Raw genomic sequence first — 18,311 nt, forward strand, 5'->3', positions numbered from 1 at the left:
ACAAATACTGATAGATACTACAAATCACAATTGAATGTTTTCATAGCTTGACAGAAGGGCAGCTATTGTAATGATTACTTTTACTAAAGACTAAAATCTTTATTCTAGATCGTGAGTTCATTGGCTGAATTTCACTGAAAGTTTGTGAACAGTTTATACACTCATTGCCAATAGTGCCAATGCACAGGGAAACACAATGAATCCAGTAACAGTTTCAAGTGTTTAATGCTAGTGGGTTACTAACAGACTGCTTACTGAATCACAACGGCCCCTTTTGAGCTAGAAGGCATGTAAAGTGAAAATTACTTACTCCCCTTTTGAATCTTTCAGTGGCTCCCTGAAAGAGAGTCCTGAGCATGACTCGCAAGGCCATTTGTAGGTTCCTGTTCCCTTCTCCAAACTCAGGCTTTATCTCCCTCCCTTTTCTGGGTCTGTGCAGCGTAATCTCCTCCAAGCCAAGTGTTCTCATATCTTCAGAATCTCTGTGCCTCTTCCTTTTGCCTAGAAGGCCCAGCCTCCTCCGACCCCTTCAATTCTCTGTAATACTTCTACACAGACTTCAAGACTGATCAGACATCACCAGAGCTATTGAGAAACTTGGTGCTTTTGGAAAATGGGTCTATTGAATCCTCTCTGGAAAAACAGTCACATGTTTCAGGTTTTGCCCTGAAGCAAAATTGGCCTGCCAAGTGTGGTCACCCTGCCACACTTATATTGGAGCCCTTATCACATCACACTCTATTTAGTGGCTTACCTGTCCGACCGCCTCAGCCGGCTTTGTGCACCTTCAGGATGTGGACTTTTGCTTACTTATCCTTGTGATCCCTGGTCGTCTACCGAGAACCTGTGCCTAATGAGGGTAACCAAATGAATGAGTGAATAGCTGATGAACAACTTCAGCAATGAGCATATGGACTGGGAGTTCTCTGAGAGACTTCTCAAAGAACCTTTAAGTTCCTGACTGAGTTTCTCTAGAATCAGACCTTGAGACAAGGATTTGGGTATAAATGGCTTGACCCTAGAAAGTGTTGATAGAGGAATGAGGAAGCGAGAGTACAGAAAAAGGTTAATAGAGGATGTAATAGTGAGCAACTGTGGATAACTCAGGCTTGGTCCCACTGGGGTCCCGGAAGGCTGTATAGAATGTGCCTCAGAATTATCCCACCTAAATGATGAGGAAACTGGAGTATTCATCCACCAACTCCCTGCTTCATGGGTTGAGGGGCTGCTCCCAGACCTGCTAATTCCCTAGGACTTCCACCCTGCTCCTGTGGGCTGGGCATACCCCTGTGGCCAGAGAAAGCCTCAGGCAGAATTATAAATGCTTCAGATGGAAGGTGAGGAGGAGGATAGGTGCACCAGAATGGCGAGTGTACACGAGGTGATGGGCAGGACACTGACAGTGTCTGCTAGAGTTCCTTAATAGAACTATTCTTTCCATTTTTTCATCTTTTTAGAGAAATTAACATTCTAGACATTTACATGTATAGCACAAACCAGATGGCTATCTGATGCATAAATATTTTCCTGAAAAGTAAGCTTTTTTTTCCCTAACAATTTAAAAGCCATTGAAAGAAAGGCACCTTCAAGTATTACAACTGAATTTTAAGAAGAATCATCTTTGACGGGATAAAACTGTAAGGCCTTTTTTGGGCAGTCAAGAGTTCCGAGGGCCTGAGTGCAGAGAGAAAGCTTCACAGTTACAGAGTTGAGTTTAAAGAACAAGCCCTCCAAATATATTGAACCCAGCACCTCCCACCAACCAGCCTTCTACTCATTAGGAATGAGTGAAAACCCCTGCAGGGCTGGGCTGACTTTTACCTTTGTTGAGCTAGCTCCTTCTCTGAAAGCAGGCTCAGGCCTTTGCTAGTACAGTACCCTATGCTGGAACTCCTAGGAATTTTTCAAGACTTGCTCAGATGACACTACCTGTGTAGACAGAACCTCAAGTGCCCCCTCAGATCCTCCCATGGTTCTCTGTTAGCTCCTGGTACACATGTCTCATAACAGCATTTATCACTTCATATTCTATTTGTCTATTTATGAGTCTGGCTTTCTCACTGTACCATATGGGGAGGTCTTCAAGAATCAGACCAGGTCACATGCATCTGTGTACCCCCAGGGTTTAGACAGTGCCCGATATACAGTGCTAAATGTGAAGGATTAAGTAAATTAATACCCGTTATTAGTGTTTAACTTTACAGAAGAAGGGATTTAGTCTGTTTTGTTCATTCATTTATCTTCAACACCGAGAACAGTATCTGGTACGTATTAGGTGCTTAATTCTGATGTGTTGAGTGAATGAATGAATGTTTAGGTACCTAGAACAAATTATTTTTAAGCACTGTAGGAGGATTTTCATAAAAGCTATTGGTATGTTAATTACAAAGTTTAAATTTTTTTAATGTTTATTTGTTTCTGAGAGAGAGAAAGACAGAATGCAAGCAGGGGAGGGGCAGAGAGAGACACACACAGAGGATCTGAGGCAGGCTCCAGGCTCCGAGCTGTCGGCACAGAGCCTGACGCAGAGCTCGAACTCAGGAACCGTGAGATCATGATCTGAGCCGAAGTAGGACGCCTAACTGACTAAGCCACCCAGGTGCCCCACCTTTCTTTAAAAAATTTTTTAAATTACATTTTATTTTTTTATGTTAATTGAAAAGTTTAAAAAAATCTTTTCTCTATAATGGGTTGTCACTAACTATTTTTCTACAAAGGGATAGACAATAAAGATTTTAGGCTTTGTGGGCTATATGTCTCTGTCACAAACACAGCTCTGCCGCTGTAGCACAAAAGGAGCCATAGATAACACACAAATGAATGAACGTGGCTCTATTTCAATAAATCTTTATTTACAAAAACAGGCAGTGAGTCAGATGTGGCCTGCAGGCTGTAGTGTGCTGATCCCTGTTCTAACATATGCTCCCCAGAAGCCTAGTTCTTAGGAGCTTTACTATTATATGACTGTGTGTGCTTTCACATAATATTGCCATTCATTTTTTGATACTCTGTCCTTTCACTAAACAAAATGGGCTCTCTTCCCAATTGTGTGAATTAATTATGCTTTGTGTGTTGATATAGGAGCGGCTCATGGCCTGTCGTCCATTCTCCAGATGCTTCTTTCTTACCACGAGCACCTCAAGCCCTCAGATCAGGAGCTGGTATGGCAGAGTGTGGACTTCCTCATGGAGCAGGAGCAGAACTGCAACTGGCCACCTGAGCTTGGCGAGGCCATCGAGAGGGAGAATGAGCTGGTGCACTGGTGCCATGGCGCCCCAGGTCTCACCCACGCTATTACCTGAAAACATTGCCTTTCACTGGGCTTAGCCAAAGAGAGGTGTTTTTCTCTGAGAAGTGATGGTATTTCTCATCTATGCGATGACTACATGAGATTGAAAGGTCAAGATGAAACTTGTCAAAGCTAAAAAAGTCTTGATCCGTAAAGGATCTCCAGGACTGATCGTGTAGTTTTAAAAATACATGATCAGTGTCTATTTGTATATAAATTAAACTAGCACTGTCCAATAAAATATAAGATGAGCCACATATGAAATTAAATTTTTAGTAGCCTCATTAAAATGTAAAAAGACACAGGTGAAACGAATCTCAGTAAGATATTTTATAACCCAACATACCCCAAGTATTATTTCAACATGCAAACAATTTAAAAATTAAGCTGTTTTATACCTTTTTCATACGAAAGTCTTGGAAACCCAGTGCATATCTTATACTGATACCCCATCGCAATTCTGACTAGCCACATAGAAAGTACTTAATAGGTACATTGGACAGTGTGGATCTGGAAGCTGCTAGTTGAAAATGTGGTCCCTGGACCAGTGGCATGGGCAACATGGAGCTGGTTAGAAATGCAGAGCTTCAGGCCCCACCCCAGACCCACTGAATCAGAATCTGCACGTTCACGAGATCCCTGCGTAATCTATATGTGCATTAAAGTTTGAGATGCACCATTCTATAATTCTTCAAATGAGGATTTTCATCATTACCTCATAAAAAGTCTAGAGAACTGAGAAGCCATTTGCAGTGAACTCTCTGGAATTGAGCCTAGAAACTTATCAGACTCCATCTTTTCTTTCTCTTTTTTTAAAAAAATCCCATTACACTGTTAGGCCTTCTGAGAAGGGGCAGTTTGAAATAAGTTAAATTCAAATAAATCAATTAATTTCAGTCGAGTGGCCAGGGGAGAGATTTAAAATAGCAAAATAACACAAAAAGTTTGGATTAGGAACAGATTTAATTTTCAAGGCTATGCTTCAATGCTGTGAGCACAACTGTAGAATATATTAGATTTCTCTGTAGTTTGTTACCTGATTTTTATTACTTCCTTTCCCCTCCTTCTCTAATTAATGTTCTTTAATCCCACTGTAATTCGGTTTTTTTCTTTGGTCCTGTCTCAGTTCAATAATAACATAAGTTTTGGCTCATTGGCCAGATTTTCTCTGCCGGCCGCATTTACCTAAGGAAGGGACTTCAAAGGCTCCTGTGTGTGCTTGTACCAGCGCCAGGCATTGTGCATTATGTCCAAGCTAATTCCCGCTGGTGGTAATTTGAGTCCATTTCTTCTTGCTTTGAACTTTTTGGAGAAAAACACGGTTGTTGACCATTCTGGAAATGCTCTCTCTTCATGTTACGCTCAGCACTCCACTTCCCATTTCCCGTGAATCATTTTGAGTGATGGTTTCTGGATATCCGCCAAGCACCCCCAGAATCCTTGAATTTCGGAGGTGTCCCATGTTAAATATAGAATATTTTAAAGGGACTCAGTGTGCTGGTGAGAGCCCTATGAAGCATGGGAAGATAATCCATTAAAACAAGTGACTGGGTCAGTTCATTGATGTGGGTGTCTTACAGGGCACTTATTTCGTCCTCTTTATATGCCACATGCCTTCTGTCTTTGTAAATCCTGTGCTGTAACAGTATAGCGTAGGATTCATCACCTTGGGGACTTTATTTGTCCTCATATATCATTCACGTTCAGTGTCTTGGTAAGATTAAATATAGGCTGCAGAGCAAAATCATTTAACCCACGTTTTCACTGGGCTGCCCCAAATAAACCAAGTCACAAATGAATAAAGAACCAATTGGGGCCCGTTATTTATGCCAACCTGCACTCCCAATCAAGGGTATTAGTCTTCCTCTTATGAAATGTGCCCAAAACAGCATAAGAATGATTATAAATCTGATAAGTACAGGTTAAAAACCATCAAGATTTTTCTGAATTCAGCAACAGTAAGCTCTCCCCAAAATTCTAAAACAGATGACTTAGAAAAATAATTTTCACTTGTTCGAGGAAAATATTTTTGAGGCTAGATTTATGAACAGCACAGATGGTTTGGGGCAGCAGACTGATTCTGTGATTAAAAACCTGCCAGAGATAATCCAAATGTGGAATTTCATCAGTGATACCTTATCTCCCCCTATAATTGTTTCCTATTGACTGTCCTTCACCCCACCTCTACAGGTGACAGACAGCCTTAGTTACCATGTATGCGGTGTGGAAGTAGTTCTTGACTCGAAGTGAATAACCTTGGGTTCTAATTGTAGCTCCACCACTAACCACTAAATGACCTTGAGAAAATGCTTTGTGCCTTTTGTGCCTCTGTTTCTTCATCTGTGAAATGAGTGTGTTGAGATTCCTATGACCTCTTCATAGCCTTAATGATTCTGAAATGCAGGATGAGAGTCATTTACAAAATCATTAAAATAAATGCTGTGCCTAAAATAAACTCTGGATTGCATTATGTTATGTCACTACTGTGGTGACACTGACAGTGCATTTCCTTTACTCTGTGTGAAACACAGGTGTGGCTCTTTTTTAACATCATTTCACAAGGGCTCCTGAGTATGTGACCTTGAATGGAGAACAAGGGCTTGTGCAGTGCAAGCGTGTTTGGTCACTAAACCTTGTCGTGCACTGTATAATGCACACCTCTGTGCAATTACGGACTGCACAGCGGACTTGGGTGGTGATTCTCCAATGTGTTGAAACTATGCATGCCAAGTCGAGCTGTCACAGGGCTCTGCTAGATTGCATGCTTGCACAGGTTTGGCTTCTCAAGCCATATTTCTTAAGTAATGATTTCTTCCCCCCCCCCCCCACCTTGTGTTTGGTAAACACATAATCGTCGCTTACTTAGGTTTCTTATCAGTGCTCTGGCGACAAAATGACACGGTTCCTATCAAAAGCAAAGAAACCCAACATCCTTCCTTTTAGATTAAGCAGCCTTATTTTGGATTTCAATGGGATCAGGTTAGAATATGTTTAGAAGTCTTCTAAGGTCCCTTCCATGTACCATTCTGTGATCCAGGCTGCAGGAAGAGGCCCTTTGTCTCTTGCCAGAACCATAGAATCAATGGCTATTAAGCTGCCTTGGGCTAATACATCCGTTGGACCGTATCAGCCCTTCTTGTTTCCACACCTCATTTCCGCTTCAGGGTTGGCCTGTACCGGGGTGGGAAATGAGACGTTCTAAGGTCAGCAGACATTTGTGGAGCCCCTGCCATGTCAAATGCCATGCCACAGACTAGGGGTTTGCACTATCCTAGGGGAGCCAGGCATATAAACAGGTAATTTTAATATGATATAGTGTAAGTGCTAAGATTTGTATAGGGAATGATGGGAACTCAGGAGAGGGATTCCTGGTGCCCCTCCAGGTTTAGGGAAGGCTTCCAGGAGGCAGTGATGCCTGAGGTAAGTTGGCCAAGCCAGGAAAGTTGGGAAGTGTGTTCCAAGAAGAGTCATTCAGAGGCTTGGAACCACATAGTGAAGGAAGGGGAACTGTGGGTGGTTTGGTTTTACTGAAGTGAAGAGCTTCAAGTAGGTAATGGAGGAGAAGAGGAAGAACAGAGTCACAAAGCTCAGTCACAAAGGGCTTTCTGTGTCTCACCTGGATACCAGCTTCACCTGGTCCTGAGGGGAAGCTGAGAAGCACAGATTACACCACAGAGTTGGTCCATCTTGAGGCAGGAGAGCTGACCTTTGGTATCCCTGGGTCAGCCAGTCATTGGCTGAAATCTGCGGGGCTGGTGGGCATATAGCATAGCCTCCCATTTGACTGAGGGCAAATCTCCCAGGAAGAGGGCAGCTGTGAGCTTTATTAGTGGCCAACTCCTAGCAACTGGGAGATGGGGCGCATGCCAGTAAGGTCAAGGGGATCCAGCAGAACACCCAGGGCTTTCAGTTCACCTGGCTAATACCTCCTCATCTTTGGTAGTCAGGCTAGATTGTGTCCCTCCCCCTAGTGGGCCTTTCCTGCCTCTAGGTGTGGGTTAGGAACCTCCCTGTGTGCTTCCCCTCACATAACCTAACAGATGCCTCCAGTTAGGTTATAAATACTATGAAGGCAGGGGCTATTTAAAACCTGGGACACCTACTACTGTACCTGGCATATGGTAGCTACTCAGTATCTTAACAGCCACCAAGTCCTGTGAGCCTTTCATTATTTAGCCTCTTTGCCATCTTTCTGCCAACATGATCAGCTCATAGCTACCCCATTGTACTTCTGGAGGTCTCTCGACACCACTGTGGGACATTTTGTCTGTAATGCTAATCCTGTCATTAAAAATAAAAACCGGGGTGCCTGGGTGGCGCAGTCGGTTAAGCGTCCGACTTCAGCCAGGTCACAATCTCGCGGTCTGTGAGTTCAAGCCCCGCGTCAGGCTCTGGGCTGATGGCTCAGAGCCTGGAGCCTGTTTCCGATTCTGTGTCTCCCTCTCTCTCTGCCCCTCCCCCGTTCATGCTCTGTCTTTCTGTGTCCCAAAAATAAATAAACGTTAAAAAAAAAAAATAAAAACCAACCAATCCCCAACAAAACACTGCACCACTGGTCTTCATGTGGGTTTTTTGTCCTGGCTCCAAACCTTTGCCTTGTTGATCTTGATGCCTAGAATGCTCTAACTCATGTTGGGCCTGGAGTTGCCTATGCATCCTACAAAGTCCTGAAGAAAACCCTACTTCTTTTTTTTTTTTTTTTTTTTTTTTTAGTTTTATTATTTAGAGAGAGAGAGAGAGAGAGCACAAGCAGGGTAGGGGCAGAGAGAGAGGAGAGAGAGAATCCCAAGCAGGCTCCGTGCTGTCAGCGTGGAGCCAGACTCAGGACTTGAAGTCACGAACCATGAGATCATGACCTGAGCTGGAATCAAGAGTCAGATGCTTAACTGACTGAGCCACCCAGGTGCCCTGAAAACCCGACTTTTTGGCCTCACACAACTGTCTCCCTCAGGGAACTTCTATTTTTCTGATCCCAGTAGTGTTATTAACAGCATCATTCATTTTATGCTCCAACAGCATCATGAACTACATGTCCTATTATGTGTCAGTCACATGTACAAATTTTTCTCTCCCTTTCTAGACAGTGCCTTCCTGAAGGTCAGGAATCTTGTTTACCATTTATTTTATATTACCCAGGGCCAGGACTGGCTACATAATTTGGAGGGCCCAGTACAAAGTGAAAATGCAGCCAACTTTTAAAAAATGATTATTCATTTCAAGGTGGTAACATGCCCATGAAGCAAGCCTTGCCTGGGGCTGTATATACAGTAATCAATGAGCACTTACAAATGAATGGATACAAAAAATGAATAAATGTATAAATAAGTTCAGTTCTTTCAAAATCATCTTTCAGCTGGTGGGAGACACTTTGTTCCTAGAACTGAAGAAAGACAATGCTATAGGTGACCATTGTCAGTGATTGACTGGAAAGCCTTGGCTGAGGAGAGCCTGTTGTTATATGCTAAACATAGGAAGTGTTGAAGGATAATTTCTAAAAAGAGATTGAAATCATGACTCATACAAATATAAAATAAACATATATCAATGATTTTATTTAGCTCATTAATTAATGAGGGAACCAGAAAGGTGTTACAGTTGTTTTCAAAGGAAAATCCAAGGAGCAGATGTTACTTCTGCCTATTAGGAATGCTGACATGAATTTGCTTATTAGATGCAAAGCTGGCTGCTTCTGAGGGAAGTCAATCCAACCTCTACCAGACAGAATGTGTTTTCTAGGAATAGGAATTATTTACATTGCTATCAGTTTCCTACAAGGTAATTTCTAACTCCACAGAGTTGTAAAATAGCCTAGTCAAAATGCAATGAAAAGCAGAGATAACCCTAGTTGAGATAGCTGCGAAATTCTAGTCTTTCTCACTTTATGTAGGAGAAAGGTAGAGGGCATTCAGGAGAGAGAGTGATCTTGCGTTACTAATCTCCTCTCTGAATATGAGCACCTGGAACTTGGGGGAAATCGTTTCTATTAATAGCTGTCTCTTCTCTTGTTTCTGTTCCTGCCCGTGTAATTGAGATTGCCTTTGTTGAGGAGTTTTGAAGGCAAGTGTCTTCCTTTGGAACAATTGAGTAGGGAAGGACTGGCTTCACAGCTGGAGTAGAAGTCTTAGCCAAGTCGTTTGGAATCATCATTGTTTCTGGAAGGACTCCCAGTTTTGTCTTAAGAAAAGGTGTATAGTTATAAGTACTTTAACATTACAAATTCTGAACCCCTGTGGGGGAACAGCAGACTGTATAAACACTTAGCCATTTCAAATAGCCAGCTTTACGTAATGCTTACCAGAGTATGCATCATTAAATATTAATCCATTTGTAAATTACGGATTTTATCACTCTATGTACTTGTTGCTCTTTCTCCAGGGGCCAATACCACAATACCATTCAAACAACTTAAACTAAATCTTACAGGTAAAATTCTAGAAGGTTCTATAGCATTGCTACTCAAAATGTGGTTCCTGGAAGGGCATTTGTTAGAAATGTGGTATCTCAGGCCCCTCACCTCAGACCTACCAGATTAGGATGGGTATTATGCACTGGTGATTTGTAAGCCTTTTATAGTTTGAGAAGTTCTGCTCAATAGCATCAAGCCCAAAAGTCACCTCTGATGTCTTTGATGTTTTCACAGGAATTGCCTACCTGTTTGCCAAAGCTTATCTCGTTTCCAAAAAACCACAGTACCTGGACACATGTATCCGGTGTGGGGAACTTACGTGGCAGAAGGGCCTGCTAAAGAAGGGGCCTGGCATTTGCCACGGTGTGGCTGGCAGTGCCTATGTCTTCTTGCTGCTATACCGGCTCACAGGAAACTCTAAATACATCTACCGAGCCCAAAGGTCAGCTTCTCTGCACATGTATTTTTTTTTCTAAATGACATGTATTTTTTTCTAAATGTTAATCTAATTCATGTTCTGAATAGGTAATAGGGTCACATAGTTTGAGAAGCAAAAAAAGAAATACATCGACTGTGCACTCCAGCAACTCGGTTCACTTCCCAGGTGACCATCAGTGTTACCAGTTTCTTAATGATCTTCTCAGAGATATTCTGTGTATATATATAAGCGAATAGGTGTACTATATATAGAGTTTTGTCTTTTTTTTATACCAGTGGTAGCACCTTGCTATCTTAGCGATTACCCTAAGTACATAAACGACTCTTCATTTTTATTGTTGCATAATATTACATCATATGATGAACCAGAATTTAGTCACTGGGTCCCATGGAGAGGGATATGTGGATTATTTCCAATCTTTTGCATTACAAATAATGCTATCATGAGTAACCTTGTGTTTATATCATTTTGCATGTGTATGGGTATATCTGAAAGCTAAAGCCCTAGAAGTGGAATCACTGGGCCAAAGGGTGTGTATATTTGTGATTGCTTTTTTATTGCGGTAAGAACATTTCACATGACATCTATCCTCTTAGCATATTTTTAAGTATATGATACCATATTGTTAGCTATTGGCACAGCATTGCAGAACAGATCTCTAGAACTCATTCACCTTGCATAGCTGAAACATTATGCCCATTGAACAATAATTTTCCACTTTCCCTCTGCCCCCAGCTCCTGGCAACCACCATTCTATGCTTCTATGAGTTTGGCTATTTTAGATACCTCATATAAGTGTCATCATGCAGTATTTGTTTTTTTGTTTTTTGTTTTTGTAACTGGCTTATTTCACTTAGCCTAATGTCCTCATTTATCATTTAGAACGGTGTCTGACACATAACTGCAATGTAAGTGTTTGCTGTTATTATTACTAAGAATTAGAGTTCTATCATTCCAGATATTTCTCTATGCACAAATGCATGTTTGTATACCTGTGGATATCTACCTATCTACCTATCTATATATGTATATATATATGATATATCTATCTATATATGTATATATTAATAATATCCTACTATTACGTATGTATAATAATACTATACATACTGTTCATAGATTATAATTTTAAATGAACAATTTTTAAGGGATATCCTTTGTTTTGGTTTGTATAGATCTATATCTATCTCATTGTTTAAATGACTATATAGTTATTCATTAAAGATGTACCATGATTAATTTAACCAGTCTTTAAGTAATGGACACTTGGTACCTGTGCAATCTTTACTAATAGCAGACAAAATTGTCCCACGTATCTAGTGCATACATAGCTATGCACTTGTGCAAGCATTTCTTGTCAGAAAAATTTAAAAATTGAAGTCATTAGACTCATAGGTCTCTCTAGCCTGTTTTTTTTGTCTTTTGCCCATTTTTTCTATTGTGATGCTTATATTGAGAATTGTAACTCTGTTACAATATATGCTGTAAATATTTTCCTACTTTGCCATTTGTCTTTCTACTTAGCTCATGATCTTTGGCCAGACCAAAATTTTAAATATTTTTCTTGTCAAACTTTCAAGATTTCTGGATTTTGTGTTAAAAAGACCTTTGCCACTCCAAGATTACAATAATATTAATTTACATTGACTTTTAGTACCTTTGTGATTTTAACTTTTAAAAAATAAATGTATACCTCCTTCACCCATTTCTCCGACCCATTTAAAAGTTATCTTAACTTTCAAATCTTTGATTAATCTACAACTTACTTTTTTTTAATGGTGTTATCTGGGTATCTATCTTTGTGTTTTTTAATGAAAAAACAAAACTTTCCATTAATATCTGTTGACCAATTACCTGAATGATTTGAAATGCCAATTTTATCGTAAACAAATTTATATAAACAAAAATTTATATAAATGTTTGTTTCTGGACTTGCCATATTTTATTATTCATTTGTTTCTAGTTTTTCTTAGCTATTTTCTCTCATTTTCTCTTCCAATTGTATTTTAGAATGAATTTTCAAATTTCAAAAACTCCTGTGTCAATTTGACTGGAATTTCAATAAATTTATAGTTTATTCAGTGAGAATTAACATCTTTAGAATGTTGTTTTTCTATCCAGGAATATGGTATGTTTTCCCTTTATTTAAGTTTTCAGAAATATAATTTGGTAAAGCTTTGATCTTATGAAGAAGGTCTTGCATGTTTCTTGTTAATTTTTATTCCTAGATATTTTCTGTTTCCAGGTTTGTGAGTAAAATCTTTTCCTGCATTATATTTTCAGGTCATTTATTACTGCTATTTATGAAAGCTTTTTAAAATATGCATATTATTGCAGTTTAGCAATCTAAGATAGACTTCTTGCCTATAAATCTACATGTATCTTATAAACATCTTGGTTTTGATAGATAAAATGATATATCTGGCCACCTTTCTGAACTCCATTACTATTTCTATGAGATTTTCATTAGAGTCCATTGGGTTTTCTAAACAGACACACATATTTGCAAGTAATTATAATTTTGTTACTTCCTTCCTCATTTGTATACTCCCCCTCCCACCTTTTTCTATTGCCTGGGTCAGAATCTCTATAACAGTGTTCATTAATAAGAGTGATAGTAATGCTGATTTTATTAGGAATGCTTCTGTGTTTCACCCTGACGTTCGAAATTTATCCTTAAGATGTTCATGTCAGATCATGACACTCCTCTGTTCAGGATAATCCAGTGGCTTCTCATATGCCTTAGAGTAAAAGCCAAAGTGTGTCCTCTGAACGAACGGCATTATAGGATCTCGCCTCCCATTACCTCTGTGACTTTATCCTCTACTCTTTTCTTTCTGGTTCTTTCCACGGTGGCTTCCTTGTGATTCTTTTAACATACCAGGTGCAACCTACCTTGTGGTCTTCGAAGTGTCAGTTCCCTCCACCTGTAATGCTCACTTTCTACATTTATCTCCCATCCCCCTCACTTCATTCAAACCTTCACTCTAAAGTCGTTTTCTCAGAAAGGTCTTCCCAAGCCAACTTACTTAATATTCAGTGTTAAAAAACATGATATATTGGGGCGCCTGGGTGGCTCAGTTGGTTAAGCGTCCAGCTCTTGATCTCGGCTCAGGTCATGTTCTCATGGTTCATGAGTTCAAGCCCCACATTGGGCGCTGACGGTGCAGAGCCTGTTTGGAATTCCGTCTCTCCCTCTCTCTGCCCCTTCCCCACTTGCTCTCTATCTCTCTCTGAAAATAAATAAATAAACTGTTAAAAAAACCCATAAAATATCCTCTATGATATTTGCCTGTATGCACTGAGGGAAAAATACTAACGTATGTCAGTCCTCCATTTGAAGCTTCATTGTTCAGGAATTCTGTTAACATATTTTGATTCATGGCTGCCTAATCTGTTTGGTTGCAGCCTGACCCTTTATTTCCTAAATGTAGAAAAAGAAAGTGATTTGGGACTCTGTCTAGACTAATGCAATATCACCTTTGGGATAGATTTCATCAGAGATTGTCATGCCCTAGAAAGCCTATTAAAAAGGGCCAGAATGGGGCATCAGGGTGGCTAAGTTGGTTAAGCATCCAACTCTTGATTTCGGCTTAGGTCATGATCTCAGGGTTGTGGGATCAAGGCTCGTGTCATGCTCCACGCTGAGTGTGGAGCCTGCTTAAGATTCTCTTTCTCCTCCTGCCTCTCTCCCCTGCTTGTGTTCTCTATCCCTCCCTGAAATAATAATAAATAATAATACTAATAATAATAGGGGCCAGAAGAACCCCTCTATTTTTCTGGTAGACCAGTCCCAGCTTACAGAGTCTTAGTTATAAGGTTCTGGGGTCCAGGGCCCTTCAGACAGCTTCCATTTCTCACTTATAGGTAGAGCCTGAAAATGTGCAGGTAATATCTGAATATTTGGGGGTCACTGCATTTAATGCTTTAGTGTACTGAAATTTCCACGTCATTATAATTCAAAGTTAAATATGTCATGGCCCAAATTGGGGAAACTTGCCTAATTTTGGCAGTTCCTAAAACAGTAATGTCAAACAATATGTACCTTTCTTTAATAAACATTACTTGGTCATCAGTTGAATTTTATAGTTGCAAAAAAATAGTTGATAATGATTTCAGATTTTTCTATCATTATTTAATTATTCAGGTTTTCTACCTCTTCTTGAATTAATTTTGGTAGTGAAGAGATCTCTATGAAAATACTTAGTTCATACGGATTTTCAAATGTTTTATGTAAAGCTTTAACAGTAGAGTTCCATGGTATTTTAAATTTCCCATATCTGTGATTATATGCCCTTTTGCATTCCTAATGCCTTTCCTTTCTGGTCAGACACCAGCGTTTTGTCTATGTTGTTCATCCTTTCAAGGAACTGAGTTTTGGTTTTGTTTATTGATTCTTTTTGTTTTTCTTTCACTGCTTATTTCATTACTTTCTGCTTTTATTTTGATTTTTCTAGTGTTCTTTTCCTTTATTTTCTACAGTCAAAAAGGTTAATTAGAATACCTTACACCTTTCTAATAATAGCAATAATAACAATAATAAAATCCTCACATGAATGAATTTTCCCGAGTTCAATTTTTGTCATAATCAATAGGTTTTGATATGTAATGTTCTCAGTGCCTATACTTCTTTTTAGTTCTGTAATTACCATTATGGCTTATATCTTCACAGAATTTTTTAGAAAAATGAATTTGTTATTTTGAATTTTGCATCAGTGTGTAGATTTTGAAACAGTTATTATCATTTTAATATGATAACGCATGATACCATTCAGAACACACTGAAACTGCTACTCTCATACATTTCTGGTACTCTTATAAATTGCTATAAGGCATTTAGGAATTATTTTGAAAAGCACAAAAATGTTTATCATATTATTTTTAGGTAAAAAAAATGTAGGAGACTAAATATTGTACCGACAATAATTTCAATAATAAATAAATCAAAGCTGAGGGGAAAAAAGGTCAGAAGGAGAAAGAGAAAAATTAAAGTATGGTGGAATGATAGTCTCTGTTTTATAAATATTCTGCTATGTTTATGTGAAGAACGATATATCGAATGCTTGTCATATGCTCGGAGCCTAATGTATGGTATCTTTAATCTTGGCCAAGAATCTTTTTTTTTTAGTTTATTTACTTATTTTTTTTAATATATGAAATTTATTGTCAAATTGGTTTCCATACAACACCCAGTTCTTGGCCAAGAATCTTACAGAATTCTGCAACTTCACCATTTTAAAGTCAGATTAAGAAATTTGCCAAAGGCCGTATAACATGAAATTATCAGGGTTGAGTATCTCAACCCCAAATGCTTCCTCTTTCTTAGTCTAGGGTTTGTGAATTTACTTGAGAAAGTATTATGTGTCGAACTGAAATGTCGCATTGTCTTCAACTCTGAATGTGTGTAGTAAGCCACAGGAGAATTAGCAGTGGCTGTGACTCTCACCAGTAGAATTCATAGATATTCTCACATCATATGACTCTTGTTGCAGATATTATGAAATATATTTGACTCTCGTTGCTACTTGGAAATGTCAGCAGCTATTAGACCTGCTACTAGATCTTGTTATTTAATGTGTTAATAAAGAACACATGTATTATTATTCCACAAATTTGCTTTAAAAACTTCTGCTAACTGTGCCTTAATCTAATGAATTTCCTTGGGGATCCTATGCATTTTATTTTCTGAATTTGAAGACTTTCTTCTGGAAGGAGTCCAGACTGCAAAATGATCCGTGGCACTGTAAAGGTTATGATTCCTTGAAGCTATACTTTGAAGTTTCATTGCATAATTACAAATTTTGAATTAACTCTTAAGAGGTGTCATTATTCTACTGTTTAAAATCTTGAACCCCATTTAAAAAGTACATACTCAGGAAAACAGTTGGTAGAAAAATTGTACCAAACAGAATTGCAATGTGTTTCTTGCTGATTTATTTTAAGCTGCTCTTGATAATTCCAAGAGCCCTAAAAAAGATCAAATAAGTAATTATGCTTTGCAGGGCCCCCCCTTACATAGTAGCAATAATCTAAATTTATGGCAGTTTCAGCTCTCAGGCCTTACCAACCCGTGAGTTCCAGCCTCTGAATCGGTGATTGTTTGTGTTGTTGACAGAAACCAATAGAGCAGGTCCCTAAAGAGATGACACAGGTCACAGCATTTTCAAAGCTGTAAACTACTAAAAATGTTACTCATTATAAATAATTTGGATAGGATTTGTGGCAAATACAGGTAGAAGAAAAAGGATCTTTCATGGAGAATCTAGAGGCCAGTGATTTAGTTTTAAGGCAGATGTCCTAAAAATAATCTATCTTGTAGCTGAGTTTGCTATTTGATGTCATGATTATAAAATGTTGCTTGCCTTTTCCCATTTATCTTACTCCTTTGTTTGCCCAAAGCACAGGTTGTATAAAACCTTGCCCATTTATTTTCACAGCCTCTGCTCTCTGTCACATATAAATGAAACCCAGCTCAGAAATGATATGCCTGCAGAAGCACAGCGTATTTACTCTTTTAAAGGAACAGTCATATATCAGCTTGCTTCTATTCAAGATAAATAAAAAATATGGCTATTTATCTGTCTCTTTTACTTTTCACTATTGGATGACAGAAGGAATGAAGTCCTCAGAAAATACCAAACTGCTCTGCTTTCCAAACTGTGACAATAGTTGCATTTGCTTGTCAAGATAATTTATTGTGAAACATACACAGTGATATAATGGATCCTCTTTAAAAAAACAAAAAACAAAAAACAAAAAAAAAGCTTTCTTGAAATATTATACAGTTCCAGAAAGAAAATGGTGCTAAAACTTTAACTTATCAGAGAGGAGGAAGAAGCAATCCAAAACTAATAATATGTTAAAAGTGTTCATATTTCTTCTTCTCTTAGGTTTGCTGAGTTTTTATTTACCGAGGAATTCAAGGCTGGTTCTCGGGTCCTTGAAAGTATATACAGCTTGTATGAAGGCTTCTCCGGGACGGTGTGCTTTCTGATCGATCTGCTGCAACCCAATCAGGCGGAGTTCCCTCTCTTCAGCGTCTTTGTCTAGAAGGCTCCATCTCCCACTGTGGCCCTGCAGAAGGTCCCTGAGATTTCCCAAGCCTACCCGAGGCAGTTTCCACATAAGCCACATTCAATGGTATCACAACCATGAGCCTTAACATTGCCGCCCGGAAGGAAGGGAGGGAGAGAGGGAGAAGGCAGGTGAAGGCAACATGATGCTAGACTTAAGGGAGAACGGTTTGAGAACCTGCAAAATAAAGACACCACAAGTCCTCTAAAAACTGTAGAGATTTAACATTTCAGGGAGTAGATGTGAAACCTGAGATCAGAGGAAAAAGGGAAAGAGAAATCATGGTTTTCAGTTATGGCATAGAAAACAAAACTGAAATGTGGACTAGGGTAATAAAATGGCAATACCTTTGCAATTGGAAAGAGAATTTGACCATTTATGGGTGCCTTCCACCCCTAAATTCAGAAATAAACACAACCGAAAGCTAAAATAATTGCCCAGCTGAAAATTGCTAGCTAGGAGGGATGAAATGTCAGGTTGCTGAAGGACAAAAAAGGAAACTCCTGGTTGTTCAATCCCTTTACTTGTTGAAATTCATGATTTTTACTGAATGGAGAAGTTTGCATATGAATCTCTATTTTTAATCACTACCCTGATCACTTTAAGGGAAACATATCATAACTTTTTTTAAGATTTTATTTTTAAATAATATCTACACCCAACACGGGGCTCAAACTCACAACCCCAAGATCAAGGGTCGCACACTCTTCCGACTGAGCCAGCCGGCCACCCTGAAATATATCATCACTTAGTTTAAATCTTGAAATTCGAAGTTTCTTTAGGCCTTGCATCTCTTTTCCTGGTTCCTTTTTCTTTCCTAAAGCTCAATTAGAATAGTAAAACTCATAGGCTAGCAAATACTGTGACAAGTGTTGCTGTCAAGTGTTTTTCTCAATTTGAAGCGTGGGCTGTGTATTGTCTATTGTTAATCAATATTAAAATGCTTATGTAATCCCTATGAAGCTATCAGCTGAATTGTAAAATACCCTCGTGGTAAAAATCACTCACTCGTCTCAAAGATCAGGGTAGCCACTACAGAGGTATGTCGTTTCTGCCTTTGAAGGAATACTGTGTCCCCTGGGACAGGCAGACCCTGGCTGAGG

The 18,311-nt window shown here is 39.1% G+C and overlaps 1 protein-coding gene across 1 annotated transcript in view; it reads left to right on the forward strand.

Moving 5' to 3' along the window:
- The window catches only part of LANCL3 (LanC like family member 3), a 96,100-nt gene extending 78,224 nt beyond the window's left edge, over positions 1-17,876 (forward strand). Inside the window, exons 3-5 of the mRNA XM_047843067.1 lie at positions 3,082-3,279; positions 9,930-10,137; positions 17,025-17,876. Coding sequence (XP_047699023.1) covers positions 3,082-3,279; positions 9,930-10,137; positions 17,025-17,184 — 566 coding nt within the window. The 3' untranslated portion in view covers positions 17,185-17,876. The remainder of the gene's footprint in view (positions 1-3,081; positions 3,280-9,929; positions 10,138-17,024) is intronic.
- The last annotated feature ends 435 nt before the right edge of the window (positions 17,877-18,311 follow it).

The sequence above is a fragment of the Prionailurus viverrinus genome, chromosome X (assembly GCF_022837055.1).
Source record: "Prionailurus viverrinus isolate Anna chromosome X, UM_Priviv_1.0, whole genome shotgun sequence".
Lineage (NCBI taxonomy): Eukaryota > Metazoa > Chordata > Mammalia > Carnivora > Felidae > Prionailurus > Prionailurus viverrinus.